We start from the raw sequence: 14021 nt of genomic DNA on the forward strand, positions 1-14021 counted from the left end.
CAATTGATTCAAAGTTTGAACACTGCGCTTGTGACTGCCAGTTATATAAAGCCAGAGAGAGAGAGAAAGAGAATCATATACTAAATTCTTTCTTGCTTCTCAACTTAAAAGAAAATTCCTGTGAAATCATTTTAGGTCAAATAAGAGCTATTAATCAATCCCTTTCACACTGGTAGACTTTGGTTGAAGAGGAGAAATCTGGCACGTGAGTGAGGTTATGATTCAGGAGTTAGCTTTTCGAACTTAGAAAATGTTACTGATGAAAGGTGATCTGTTTTATTCTTAATCTACAATTCACTAGTTATGCAGCTTCAGGAGCTTTTTGAGACAATAAGAATCATGATTCAAGATCTCAGAATGATTGCTTGCAGGTCTATCCAGCATGAAAGATAATTTCGTGGAATGAATCATTTAAAGACAGTGAGAGTCCATGATGAAACTACAGTCTGGAGTTTGAAAAGAGACAGGGCTGCTTTAAGAGAGAAACAGGAAGTTGTAACTAGAAGCCATCTGAATACTAAGCCAAGGCAGAACGCTCATGAAGTAGCAACTTAAGTGGCAGTGTTTATTCTGAAATCTTCAGGCAGCCGACTGTCTTAGGCAAACCTTGATAGCCCTTATCCAGGTTTTTAATCTAAGGAATCCCAAGAAGACCGGAGAATGGAAAGACAGCAAAGGTTTATGTCAGAGAAGGATGAGTATCAGTTTCAACATCAGGGAGCAGTGGAGCTGCTTGTCTTTAATTTTTTGCTCATCCTTACCATTTTGACAATCTGGTTATTTAAAAATCATCGATTTCGCTTCTTGCATGAAACCGGAGGAGCTATGGTATATGGTGAGTGCAGAAATTGTAGGATTGATGTGAAACTTGTTGCTTGGGCGTAATTAGAGACTTGTGCTCAGATGGCGAAGTATTGAAACTGGAGAAAATGTGCTGATTGAAATGTCATTAGCTTGATGAAAGGTGCCGCAGCATAATGAATGCTCATCTCTTTCCCGATGAGCTGCTGAAATTTGCCCTGTCACAAGAGTAAATGTCACAGTCATGTTCTCACACGGCACACATCATGCGAGTCTATTGACAGATGCGGGTCCATTGTCATGTGGGGAGTCAAACCGAGTCAAACCGAGCAAACTGTTTGTTTTTGTAATGAAAGATATTGGGAAGTCATGGCTCCGCAGTCACAAAGAGCAGCCCATCTTTCACAGGCGGAACTGAGAAGCATTATAAAGTTCTAGAAATAGCATCATTTAAAATGTATGGAGTAAATTCTCTTTTCTCAACTAGTTTCAAGAAGGAAATGTTCAGAAACATACCCCAGTCCTCCTATTGGAATAATTATATCCAAATCCATTTTAATTAAATGGGCAATGTTTTATTTTCTTATAAGAGAGTTTCTTTATGCAATAGTTTTCATTTCTTAGGCTGATTTCAGACTTTCTAATTTATAATTGTCATTTTAATGTTATTTGTTAAGTACCATTTTGGGGGGGGAGAGAGGGCAAGATGTGGAAAAGCCTTTAACATTTTAAACTTCCAAAATATTACTCTTTCTATGTAATTTACCATGTCATGCCTTTCAGAAAGTTGAATAAAATGTGACAAAGATTATCCACACTGTACTCTCATCTTTGAAAGTAAAGCAAGACACTGGTAGCTTTAAAACTTATTCACTTTCACATTACCTTTCTGATCTCAACCTGGTAATGGATAGAAATTTTGAATGCAATGAAAACAGGTGGGGCATTGGTATAATACATTGCAAAAAATGTACTTTTATATTTTGTTTCCCTCATTTTGGAAGTCTTGAAGCCATTTATATCCCTGAGCTTTGGAGAACAGGATCAATGAACATTTTATACGCTAACTATGTGATATCCTGATGATGAAAATGTACTGTCATGATTTGAGACATGAGAAATTCTATGCTTTAACTGAATTCCGCTGTGAGATACTTAAGTTAGGAACTAAAAGTTTTAGGCTAAAAAGTATAATTTCTTTCAGGAGACTGATGTGCTGATCCCCTCAGAGCACAGAGTTAAATTCCTTTGTGTTGAGGGTTTTAAAGCACAAAACAAAACTCTCTTCTGAGGGGAAAACACAATCAGGTTGAAGAGAAAGTCAAAAAGAAAGGAAGTGATTCTGTCAGATGTAAAGCCCTAGGCAGCAGTCATTTGCCCTTCTCCATCAACAGTGAACCACGATCTTTCTTTCTCTGGACTTGGCTAATAAATAATCAATGAGGATATGGGATGTAATCTGAGAAGCCAGAAACAATGTAATTCTTGGCATTATATTTAAAGACTGCATATGGTTTTGCAAAACAACACAGATTTTAAAATTATAAATCTTCTAATAAGAAAAGATTTCTTCATAGCACTGAATTTAATTAAACTATGGCTCATTTTGCCAATATCAGCTTATCTATCATGGAGATACTGTTTTGTAAAACTTTTGATTAAATTTTGATGACTTACTAAAATTGAACCATACTTTTTACTCACAATACATAAACGCAACTTTTACTTTTGAGCCTGAAAAAAATCCCAGATTATCTTTAATTCTCAAAACTTCATGAAATGCTTTGAAGTTGCAGTTGAAGTCATAAAATATTAGCACATTGCACAATAGTTCAGATAGCATTTCTTTAAATTGCTATTCTTAAGGCTTATGGTTAATAAGAGTGGGATTAAGTTATCTGATTTTTGTTCCTTCATAAACTTTTTATTTGTAAGTTATTAAAAGCAAATTCTGACACAATGCAAAGTAAAATGATTATAAAGATTATGAAAACAGGAACACTTGGGCTGTTGAGTTGGTTAAGTGGCTGACACTTCATTTCGGTTCAGGTCATGATCTCAGGGTCATGAGATCGCCATATGTTGGGCTCCACATTGAGCCCAGAGTCTGCTTCTCTCTCCATCACTCTCCCTTTGCCTCTCCCCCACTCATGCGCTCTCTCTAGCTATCTAAAATAAATAAATAAAACTTTAAAAAATTAGGAAAATGTGCATGTATATGCATAAGTATTCCTTTATGAGAATTCTGAGTATCCTTGAGTTATCTTAAACTATATAAATAACTGAAAATACTTTTATTTTAGTATTGTTTAATTTTTTGTTGGTATAGAATTATAATTGTTGAAATTTAAGGGGATCTGAGAGGTTATCTTCTCCAGCTCCCTCATTTTACAGAGGAAGAAACTAAATTTCAGAACAGTGAAGTAACTTCACCCAAACTGAACAGCCACACATAGCAAGGTCCATGTGCTCTTATACATCTATACATATGTCTAATAAGGTTGGTTCCTATTTATCATAAAAGATCTTTTACCAATAGTCTCTGAAAATAGTCCATATGGACGACATTAATGACATATAATATTTCTTCTTCAGGCATGATCTAAATGTTATACCTGAAATGTTATCACTGACTTTCTGTCAGTGATAAAATAGTCTGAGACTACAACAGAGGAACAAGATTGGACATTCTAATAAACACGTTTAAATGAGAAGGGGAAAGGAAATGCCAAGTGAATAAAGTGCCCAGCACCTAAAAATGAATTTGAAATTCATGAATTGGGAAGAAGTCTTGAGATGATAATTCCACATCTTAATTTCACAGAAAAGGAAAGGAAAACTTATTGAGGTGAAGGTCATGTAATTAGCTGCTGAATTGAAATTCAACCTCCATCTCTACTAAAGACATCCTGCCTTTCTGCTGGTATTCTGCTGAAATGTCTAATATCCTTTAGAAGACACAATAGATGTTAATACATTTATTAGTATATCAGGAATCCAACTTAAAAATTCTAAGGAGCAGGGGCTTAGGAAATGAGCAGTTAAAGAAAAGTAGGAGGAAAAGTTATCAAACAGAACATTTAACTGCTCTCACAGTTTTTGTTAGAAACAATTTCAAAGTTGTTAACCTGAAGATGTCATATGAAAGGTTGTATAAAGCCAAGAAAAATCATATGTAGTGTTTGGTCTGATTCTGTGTTCATTAGAGATAAATCTGATACTCCAACTACAAATAATCTATTATTGAAAAATATCTTTTTTTTATATGAAGTGCCCTAAGATGCTTTTGAAAATCAGTGGCAACATGATAACAATATCTTTACTTCATGAGGAACAGTAATGGGTAATTTTGTCTTATGACATTCTATGGCTCTCATTATTTCAAAATTCAGGATCGGAATCTATAACTGGCTTAATAGCTAAGCAATGATGATATTCATTTAAATGGGACTAATAGCTTAAATGACTATTAATGGTCAAAATATTGATTGACAGCAGCTGGTGCACTTAGTGCTGCTCACTTAGGGCCCTGTATCCCATGTTCATTGTTCATAAAAGGAAAATTGCTCCTTGTTCTCCGATAACATTAAGAATTTCGTTACACTTCACTGGGGGTCTCATACTTTAGAGGACATTCATAATGCTATATATTTGAGGGTTGGGATCTAAGCTTAGGGACAGAACAATTTAAACCTCTTAGAATTCTATCTTTGATTCTATGGCCTTACACTCTAAGAGGCACTCTCTGAACTCATGTGAAAATTTGCTCCCTGTTTAGTAGACAGAAGGAAAATTCCAAGCCATAAAATCTAGGTTTTGAGGGGCACCTGGGTGGCTCAGTGGGTTAAAGCCTCTGCCTTAGGCTCAGGTCATGATCCCAGGGTCCTGGGATCGAGCCCCGCATTGGGCTCTCTGCTCAGCGGGGAGCCTGCTTCCTCCTCTCTCTCTCTGCCTCTCTGCCTACTTGTGATCTCTGTCTGTCAAGTGGATGAATAAAATCTTTAAAACAAACAAACAAACAAACAAAAATCTAGGTTTTGAATTCATTAAACTATGTCATGTTGAACTAGGTAAACTAGGTCTAACAGTACACTTAACAATATAATAGGGTTAAATCATTCACTCAATAGCATGTTTTTTTTTAATTTATAGATAATATACTTACATGATGAATCACTAAGATTTTAAAAGCAATGTTTCTTGAAAAATCAGAGGGCATTAAATTCATCATATCACTGCTAAGAGATTCCTCAGGGTGAAATCGTGCTGCTCAACATGATGTGTCTCCACCCTCCTGATCCGTGTTGCTCTTCTCCAGTCCAGCGCTGCCTTCTTGGCTGCCAGGTCTATAAAAGATGTTTATTACCACTTTGCACTCCTCCCCCTGCCTGGAAGGCCCTTCTGAGGCTTTGTACTCACTCAAACGTGGTTTGCTTTACAGAGAAAGCATTGGATGCTCTTTTGGGGAATTTGGGCTTTTAATCCCAAGGATTTTCTTTCTTTCTTTTTTTTTTTTTTTTCAGTAGCTAGATGCATTACTTTGGGCAAGTAACTTAATCTCTGACCTTATTTGCCTCATCTGTCAAATGAGGAAGAAATGAAAACACCCTTCCAGCTTCAAAGGTCCTTCAAAATTTAGGCCAAGACTAACTTCAGCCATAAAGCCATTCCAACCCAAATCAGTAACTTTCTTCGAGAACCCTCCCAGACAGGATTTTAGTTAGTGTTATTTCACCATTCTTAGTGCTTTCAGTTCTGCTCTGATTTTGTAATGAGTGCTCAGTAAATCTTATTGAATTCCTGTCAGAAAGGTAAGGAGAGTAAGTTATATCATCAGAACAGAGAAAGCAGGTTGAAAACTCAGGGGTTTATGGATACATGTCATGTGAAAATCAGAATGCTTCTGGTTTAATTTGAAGAAATCTGTAGGACAGGTAATTAGGGTTAAGAGCCCAGTGAACTGAACTTGGCTCTCCCTTTAGTGTAAAAGGTTGATTTTAAGGAGCTTCAGAGGACAAGGTTTTCTGTGCTATAAAGTGTTAGCCAAATAAATGTTGAAAAAGTACAAAAGTTCAAGGCACATTCCTCTCTGTAGGTTTTCAAAAGTTGTTGTAAGAAAATGACCTCCTATACATTCTGTTGTGCTTCTGAATCTCTAAGGAGCTACAGAGGAAGCCCTGAGTGCAAACTCCTGTGGTACCTCAGAACATCCTCCCTCAGTATATTAACGGCTAAGTAAGAAGTAAACATATCAAGAAAATGAATCTATGATTCAAGCTGTTTATGGAGACATTATAGGTAGTCTAAGTTGGATTAAAATTATATGGTTAGGGAAGTAGAGATATAAAGAACTAACATTTGTGAAACATATATCAAAATATAATAGTAAAAATAGTTACCACAATTAGTGTTTACAAGGTGAACTGTTTTGTCATACAGCTTTACTTATGTTCACTCATTTAGTCCTCACAACAACTTTTCTTTAGATGGGGAAACTGAGGCACCAAAAATCAAGTATAACTCCCTAAGTTCACAGATCTACAAAATGCCACAACTGGGACTCAAACCTTGGTAGTTTGGCTCCATGTGACTATAGGGTAGCACAAACCTGGGTGTATTTGTGTGTGCATGTGTGTGTTGTGGAGGAGATATTATCATTTTCACATTATAAAAGAGGAAACTGACCCTCAGAGACATGAAATGACTTGCTGGTAATGGGGCCGAGCTTTAAGCCCAGGAGCATAAAACCCATGTCCTTTCACACACCTAGCCCTGGGAGAGTTGTTATTATTTAATAAATGTCTACTCTGTGCCAGGTGATAGTATCTTAGGAAGTTTATGGAAGAAAGATAGAGACTGAGATATCTAATTATAAATATTATTGCTAATCCTTACCACATCCATGCAAAATACAATGATCTTCAGTTTGCATGTAAGGACAAAGAAGCTCAGAAAATTTACAACTTTGGCCAAGGTTTCACAGAATAATTGACAAGACCATTTGGAAAGCTAGGGCTCTCAAATTTTGTCCTCTCACCAAAGTCTGATGCTGATGTATAGTCAGGGGTGTGGAAAGATTGGGGAAAGGAGGCAAGTAGTAAAGTTTTGTTTTTGTTTTTGTTTTTGTTTTTGTTTGTTGTTGTTGTTTTTACCTCAAGGCCTCAGAAGTATTATTCTATCATAACAAAAAGCCCAGTGTGGGAAATAGAATGGGAGCAATATTGTGAACGTGAAGCCATGCCAAGAAGCTAGGCTAAAATGTCCCAGGGAGAGGGATGAGGCTGCCCTGGAAACACCTGCCGCAGCATCAGGGAATGCGGTATTGCAAGTCTATGATGTCTGTGGCTGTCAGAATGGGTGGGGAAGTTACTGTAAATGCCTTATTCTCATGAATCATGCAAAATAGGCTTTCATCAGATGTTAGTTTAATTGAATTGAATTTTTGGAAGGGACTGAAGGTAGAATCTTTAATTATGCTTCTGGACTTTCCATGCTGTTTGAAACCTGTATGAATGAATCTGGTGGCATGGACTTTGACAGGGTTCTGTGACGGCAATGGCAGTCCTAATGGTAGGAACTATTTGTTGTCTCATACGAAGGTGCTTCTCACAGTGTCAGCATCACCTGAGAACTTTTTAGAAATGAAAGTATGTGGTCCCCAACCCAGGCCTACTGAGTAGGAAACTTGGGGCAGAATGTAGCAATCTGTGTTTAACAAATCTTCCAGAGATTCCTAATGCATTAGAGTTTAGTTTACTACTTCACTAGGAAAATAAAGTTGAATATAGTGGTTCCTAGTTTTGTCTCCTTTACTTCCTTCTGTCTTTCCTCTTTCTCCGTTGCCCTCCTAAGCTGAAAGGGGGGTTGGGAGAAAATCTTCACTTATTAGAGAGTTCCCTATCCCTCCTGCTCTTTTACTATTTATATTTTTATAATATTTCTCCCTCCGGCTTGAGGAAAAAAATAGATTGTTTTGTATGAACATTATAAGATAAGAAATCATTTTGTTTTAGTCAGTATGTGGCTAGTTAGATATCTCTATCTCTACATTTCTTCTGTAAACTTCCTAAAACGGTTGTAAAGAAGGGTGTTAGCTATGTACAAGCTGGTAACTGAGATAGTTTCTAGAAAGTTATCTATAATCCCATGTTAGGAACCCCAGAGTGGTATGAAATGTGTGCTGTCTGTATGTGTGAGTGCCTCTGTGTGTTGTTTAGTATACACCAAAATGGAGATAAACAGCGGACACCCTACCATGGTAGAAGATCTGATCGTCAGGTCTTTCTATCATTTCCCATGTGACTCTAACCTGTGAGAAGATAGAACTTGGAGGGAGGCATCCAAAGGTGGAATAGGTTCATGAACCCCTTTCCACCTTGGAACATCATGGATACTTTTATTGGAAGGTGCCCCAGACCTATTCTGAAACCTTTAGAGGATTTTTTTCTTCACCAAAGCTGTTAATGAGCCAGCATAAAGCAATAAATTGTGTCCCTTTTAGCAACACCCACACTTTCCTTTAGTCCTTTGAATTTAGAAGATTGGTGGGAGGGCAGAGAAGGAATGAAATCCCTAAATAATCAGGGAGCATTGTATATTTTTACTTTTGGTTCTGTCTGTGATTAATCTCAGGGTAAGACTAAAGTGCCAACAGAAAAATGTTAGGAAGTGCATTTAGCATTTGAAATTCAAGCCCATATCATCTTTCTAAATCACTATTCTGATGAAGACTTTGTTATGATGGGGGAGGTAGATAACTATCAAGTAAAAAGGGAAAAATTGTGAAGATGACACTTAAGGTCTAATATTTGTGAATACTAACTTACAGACAGTTAATTGGTGTCCACTGATTTGGCTTCCTTACAATATTTGTCACACCCTTTCCTTCTTTATTTCCACATTTTTGAATCCCCAGTACATAGTTTTTTAACCTGGGTGACTGAAATATCATATTAGATTCCCTGCTTTGAAGAGTCCCCCACTGTAACAAGTCCTGGTAATGTAAACAATGCTCTTCCTTGGCTTAATTTTATAACTGTCATCTTAAAACTCCGGTACTCAAATTCCTTTGCTAAATTCTTCCTCACATAAATATAGACAAATTCTGATGTTAACTTCCTCTCCATGTCCTCACCATATCTTAATTCTCATTTCTCCCTTCAGATAACTGTCTCCTAATGCTATTTCCGTAGCTGAAAAACACAGCAAGTCTTTTTCCTAACAAGAACCTCCCACCATTCTTTCTCGAGACCTCTTTGCCAACTGTCTCTCCCTCTTGAACTCCCTTTCTGTTTCTCAGCTGTGCTGGGCCCCTTGATCTCAGCTGCCCTGGTTAACCGTCCCAAACTCCTTCATGTGCCTGATTAGCAACATGCTCACTGATTTCTGAATACTTTTCCTAGAAAGTTCTTGCCCTCTATTCTACCTGGAGAATTCCTACACATCCTTAAGAACCTCCTGTGTGAGACCTTCTCTAACATTGGGGGGTGGAATTTTAGTTGGTCTTTCCTTTAGGGTTCCTTAGGACTTTATAGATTTACTTGTTTAAAAAAAAATAGTGTGCATTCAGTTGCTAATAACAGAACGCTTGACTGAAACAGACTAAAGCAATAAAGACATTTATTATCTTTCACAAATAGAACTCCAGAGAAGAATAGTCTTCAGGGCTGTTGATTTAGGAGCCCATTATTGTCATCAAGGACCCGGGTTCTTTCCTTTTCTTCTCTCTGCTATTCCAAATGCTGATTAACATCAGGTGAGGACTAAGGTGAGTATAGAAGTTCCTGGTATCCTAATAATATCCAGGCCCAATAATATCCGAAGGAAGGAAGGAACTCATCACTACTCTCTCTCTCCCTTAGGATATCATAGCTTTTCTAAGAAGCTCCCTAGCCAGCTTCCCTTCACTTTTTATCAACTGGACTAGAGTCACATGCTGTTGTAGTACCAATTACCAGCAAGGGGAATGGGAACACCGTTGGAGCTGAAGAAGTCAACTTATCCTCAGTACATAGCTGTGTGAGGAGGGGTGATAGCCGAACAAATCAGGGCTTTGTTGGGAAAAGCAGGAGGGATGAATACTGGGTTGGCAATCAACTGTGTCTGATACACTAACAAGGTGATATATAATATATAGTGTAAGGATTTATCTTCTTGTTTTAGTAAGGGGCAATGCTTCGTTTATCTAGATTATTCTTGGTAGCCACTCCATGCATACAGAATGAAAGAACTACAAAACTCATTTCTTCTTCAGTCTTTACATATTAATTACATATGTTTGTTTTAGGCTTCTAAACTCTCTTTAATATCATGTAGCATTTAAATATATACCCATAGGCTAGACAGATTAGATACTTGTGTATGGATGGTCTTATTGCAACATATGACTCAAGGGGAGTACCACTCCTACAGAAAAATAATCTAAAGGGAGCCCGCTGAGACAAGCCATGGAGTGTGGCAGTGCATGTGATAGTGTATGGACACAGTCATAGGTCTGAACATAGCCAGAGAGATTTTAACACTGTTTTTTCAAAACCATCCTGTGATCTGTTACATTATATATAAATATAATCATTATATATAAAAGTAAATGCCCATCCATATTTCTCTAAGAAAAGCCCCTTTAGGGAGATGCTTCAGCATCATGTAGAATGATTGTCATTAAGATGCAGGCGGATTGGTTATGAAACACAGGATTAATAGAAGAGACTCAGGAAATACTCATACCTTATACTTATTGGAAATCAGGATCACAGATTGGGAAGAGGAAAAGGCCTGGTAGGTTTAAAATATTTTAATCTTTTAGGGTTAGGGCCATATTTTATTCATGTTTATAATTCTCCCATGTCTTAGAACAATGCCTTGTGTGTCTGTGGCGTAAAAGCAGAAGGAGGGAAGGAGGGAGGGGAGTCTTCTGATATTTTCAATGTGGAGCATGAAGTGAAAGCCAGTTCAGAAAGACAAGGGTCTTATTCCTAAACGTTTCTCATTCTGAGTGCCCGTGAGGCTCTTTCTTCCTTCTTCCCTCCTTTCTTCTCCTACAAACATCATCATGTCAGTTGCCTGTCGGGCATCTGCTACGGGCGGTTACACTGCAAGCTATGCAAGGACAGGAACATCACAGCATTCGGCGTGATACTTCTTACATGTGACATTTTAAAATGATGTTCACTGACCAACTACATGAGCTTGGAGGACCCTTTTCTTCTTGACTCCAAGAGAGTTTGTGGATTTAGAGAAAGTTGGATTACAATTCTGCCTAAAGTGTAGCTTTTCTGAAGGAAACAGTGTTGAAGAATAACACAGAGTCTCTGTCCTAAAGAGTCTCATTGTCTAGTGGGTGAGACAAAGCCAACGTCCACAAAGCAGTGTTGAACAATGTAAGGCTTTATAAAATTGGGCCAGAAACGGTGTGGTTTAAACTGTGAGTGCTATAAAAACTCAAAGATGAGGGAATTCATTGAGCACAGGCTGCATTGAAGCATGGGCCTCCATAGGTAGAACTTGAGATGGAATCTGTAGGACCATGAGTGGTTTAGGAATGAGGTATATTGTCCAGGCTCCATCCTGGGGCTTGGAGGCTATCAGGAAGAGGTCAGGGTTCACTCGAGAGCACATCTATGCTACTGCCCTCCTAGTTGCCCAAATGCCCAAACATGTAGGCAGGAGCAGGGGATGCATCTGGACTAGAATTTGTGCTTGGAGAAGGTGATGCCACCAGCTGGCTAGGGGTCAGAGCCCAGGGAAGTGTCATGCTTGTGAGAATATAAACTAGAACCAGGCCTCTGCATGGTATTGCTTTGCTGGGAGAAGCTGCCTCTTTTTCTCCTGGGATGATAAGGCTGGGGATCATGGCATACCGATGAGAGTAGTGGTTTATATCCATAAACTCTGGCAGCCAGTCTCTTCTTTCCTTCTGTGCACAGGTGCTTGGTGCTTTCTTTATCCTATACCTTTGTGGGGGTATACAAACAACCCTCTTCGATAGAATTTTTTTTCCTACTAGCAGTCCTACTTTATCTGTCACCTGTTTTCAAGCAATATTTGCTGGAGTGCATTAATTTGACCCTCCATATTCACTTCAACATATGGCTAAAGCACTGAGTGGACGTTTGGCTGTCAGAAGCATTGATAGACTCTATGGATGGGTGTCTGGCTTCAGACGTTAAGGATCTTTCAGCCGCAGCTGCTGCAGTGGGAGTGTGCAGATGTTAACTGCACTGTAAGCTGCAGCTTCCCCAATGGCCTTCACCTTGTATCAAGATGTTGCTTCCTCTTGAGACTTGGGGTGAGGAGAAATCTGACTAGAGCCTTTTGTCAAGTGTGTTAATTTGGGTCCTCTGAGAAACAAACACAGGGGAGAGGTTAGTTGTGTGAAAGATTTCTTGGGGGGACTTTTTTGAGGGAAAATGGGGAGAGAGCTTTTGGATGCTGGGACAGTTAAACCTTGGTGCAGCTGCAGTGCCCGTGGAGGGAGGGAGAAGGTGCAGGAAGGCTAGGTAAGAAAATGTTTAGGTTATGGCACAATTCTAAGAAAGGTTTAGCAAGGCTGATGGGGATCCTTAAGTCATGGTGACCCTTCAGAACAGCCCCACCTTCCTGCCATGGTACCCCTACTGAACTCAGTCATTGGCTGGCCTCAGTGAATGTGGTCATGGACTCCTGAGCGCAGTAGCTGAGACCATCAATCATCTGCAGTCCTTCAGAGTGGGAGATGTGTCTGAAAGATTCATTGCTATGGCTATTACATCTGGTCACCTCTGGTGAGAAGCAGCTTACTCCATTTACTCCAGCATGTGTCTTGTTGAAAGCTGGGACCAGAGCTGGTACAAAGGAGCAGGCAGGCCCATTTAGGTTTTGAAGGCTTATATGAATTTAACCACAGGGGCCCAGGGACAAGGCACTCATTATGACAAATAATTGAGTTCCCTCCTTGGGAAAAACACAGTGGGCATTTCATATTTACTTGTTATTGTACTGAAAGCATATTGCAAAAATAAGTGGCTCACCTTCTGGGAATTTTGAACAGTATTAATATAGGTTCTCTCTATTCAGGCCCCATGCAGATAGTGTCTTGTGCTTCCCTTATTTATATCCCACTTGAATAGAAAGCACAGGTCATAGAATCACTCATGGTACCTGCCAAATAGCTTAGAAAAGGAATCTTTCCTAGACAAAGGGTGTTGGCAAAGTGATGTTCTTCACAGGCCCCTAAACCACTTGCGGTGCAGAACATGTGTTTTACCTTCTCTTTCCTGTCTGGTTTTATTGTAATCGTTTGATACGGCACATGAAAGCCTGCCACTGTTCTATGGTGGATCAGACACTCATGGTGGTTATGTGTCCATCACTTATTTTCTCTTGCTAACAAAGGTTAGGACACAGTATTTCTCACTATGATGGAGGAGTAGGCCAAATACTGAAGCTGGAAGGAGGTAAAAATATTCTTGAAATAAAATACGTTTTTATTCTCACCCATCATTCTCTTTAGTTTTCCACATTGTTGCCAAAGTGACAGCACTTACATAAAAATGTTATTGTTTTACTCTCCTACCTAAAGTATTTCAATAGTTCTGCATTACCACTGAGTTAAAAATAAAAACTCTTTAGCATGACCAAGGATCTTCTTTATGACTGGGCCTCTGCCTCTGATCTGTGGTCTAGAGTTCTCTACCTCTCTCTCTCTCTCTCTCTCTCTCTCATCTTTCTCTTCCTCCATTTATTCTCGTCTCACACCACTACAGACTCTGTAAATCTACCATGTTTCTTAAGTCCTTTTGTATTTATACATAATCTCTAGTAGGTTATTATCCCGGTGTTGTTTAACACATTAACACTACAATTTCAGTGACAACACAACAGAAGTTAACTTTTCACTCACATAATAGTCCAATGAGGTATTCCTGGTTGGCAGATGGCTTTCCCTCACCTGGTATCTCAGGGACCAAGGCTCCTTCAGTCTGGTGCCTCTGTCTACTTATAGGGCCTTTGTTTCCTTCCCATCTATCTGATAGATAGGGCAGGAGAAGAGGAAAACTCACCTACTTATTCAAAGCTATATTCCAAAAGTGACACATATTACGTTTGCTTATATTCCATTGCTGAGAACCCAGCCAGACCCAAGACAGTTAGCAAACACAGTCTCTGCCTGAGCGTCCACTTTCCTGACAACTCTGCTACACGTTGGTGAACAGAACTCAACGGGATCTTTTAGCTGTCTC

The 14021-nt window shown here is 38.9% G+C and overlaps 1 protein-coding gene across 4 annotated transcripts in view; it reads left to right on the forward strand.

Moving 5' to 3' along the window:
- The first annotated feature begins 500 nt into the window (after positions 1-500).
- The window catches only part of LOC111147846 (solute carrier family 9 member A9), a 536315-nt gene continuing 522794 nt past the window's right edge, over positions 501-14021 (forward strand). For all 4 annotated transcript variants that reach the window (XM_022504100.1, XM_022504104.1, XM_022504114.1 and 1 more), the window contains exon 1: positions 501-835. In XM_022504100.1, the coding sequence (XP_022359808.1) occupies positions 661-835 (175 nt within the window). In that variant the 5' untranslated portion in view covers positions 501-660. The remainder of the gene's footprint in view (positions 836-14021) is intronic.

This window comes from Enhydra lutris, unplaced genomic scaffold, assembly GCF_002288905.1.
Source record: "Enhydra lutris kenyoni isolate GAN:26980312 unplaced genomic scaffold, ASM228890v2 scaffoldscaffold2, whole genome shotgun sequence".
NCBI lineage: Eukaryota > Metazoa > Chordata > Mammalia > Carnivora > Mustelidae > Enhydra > Enhydra lutris.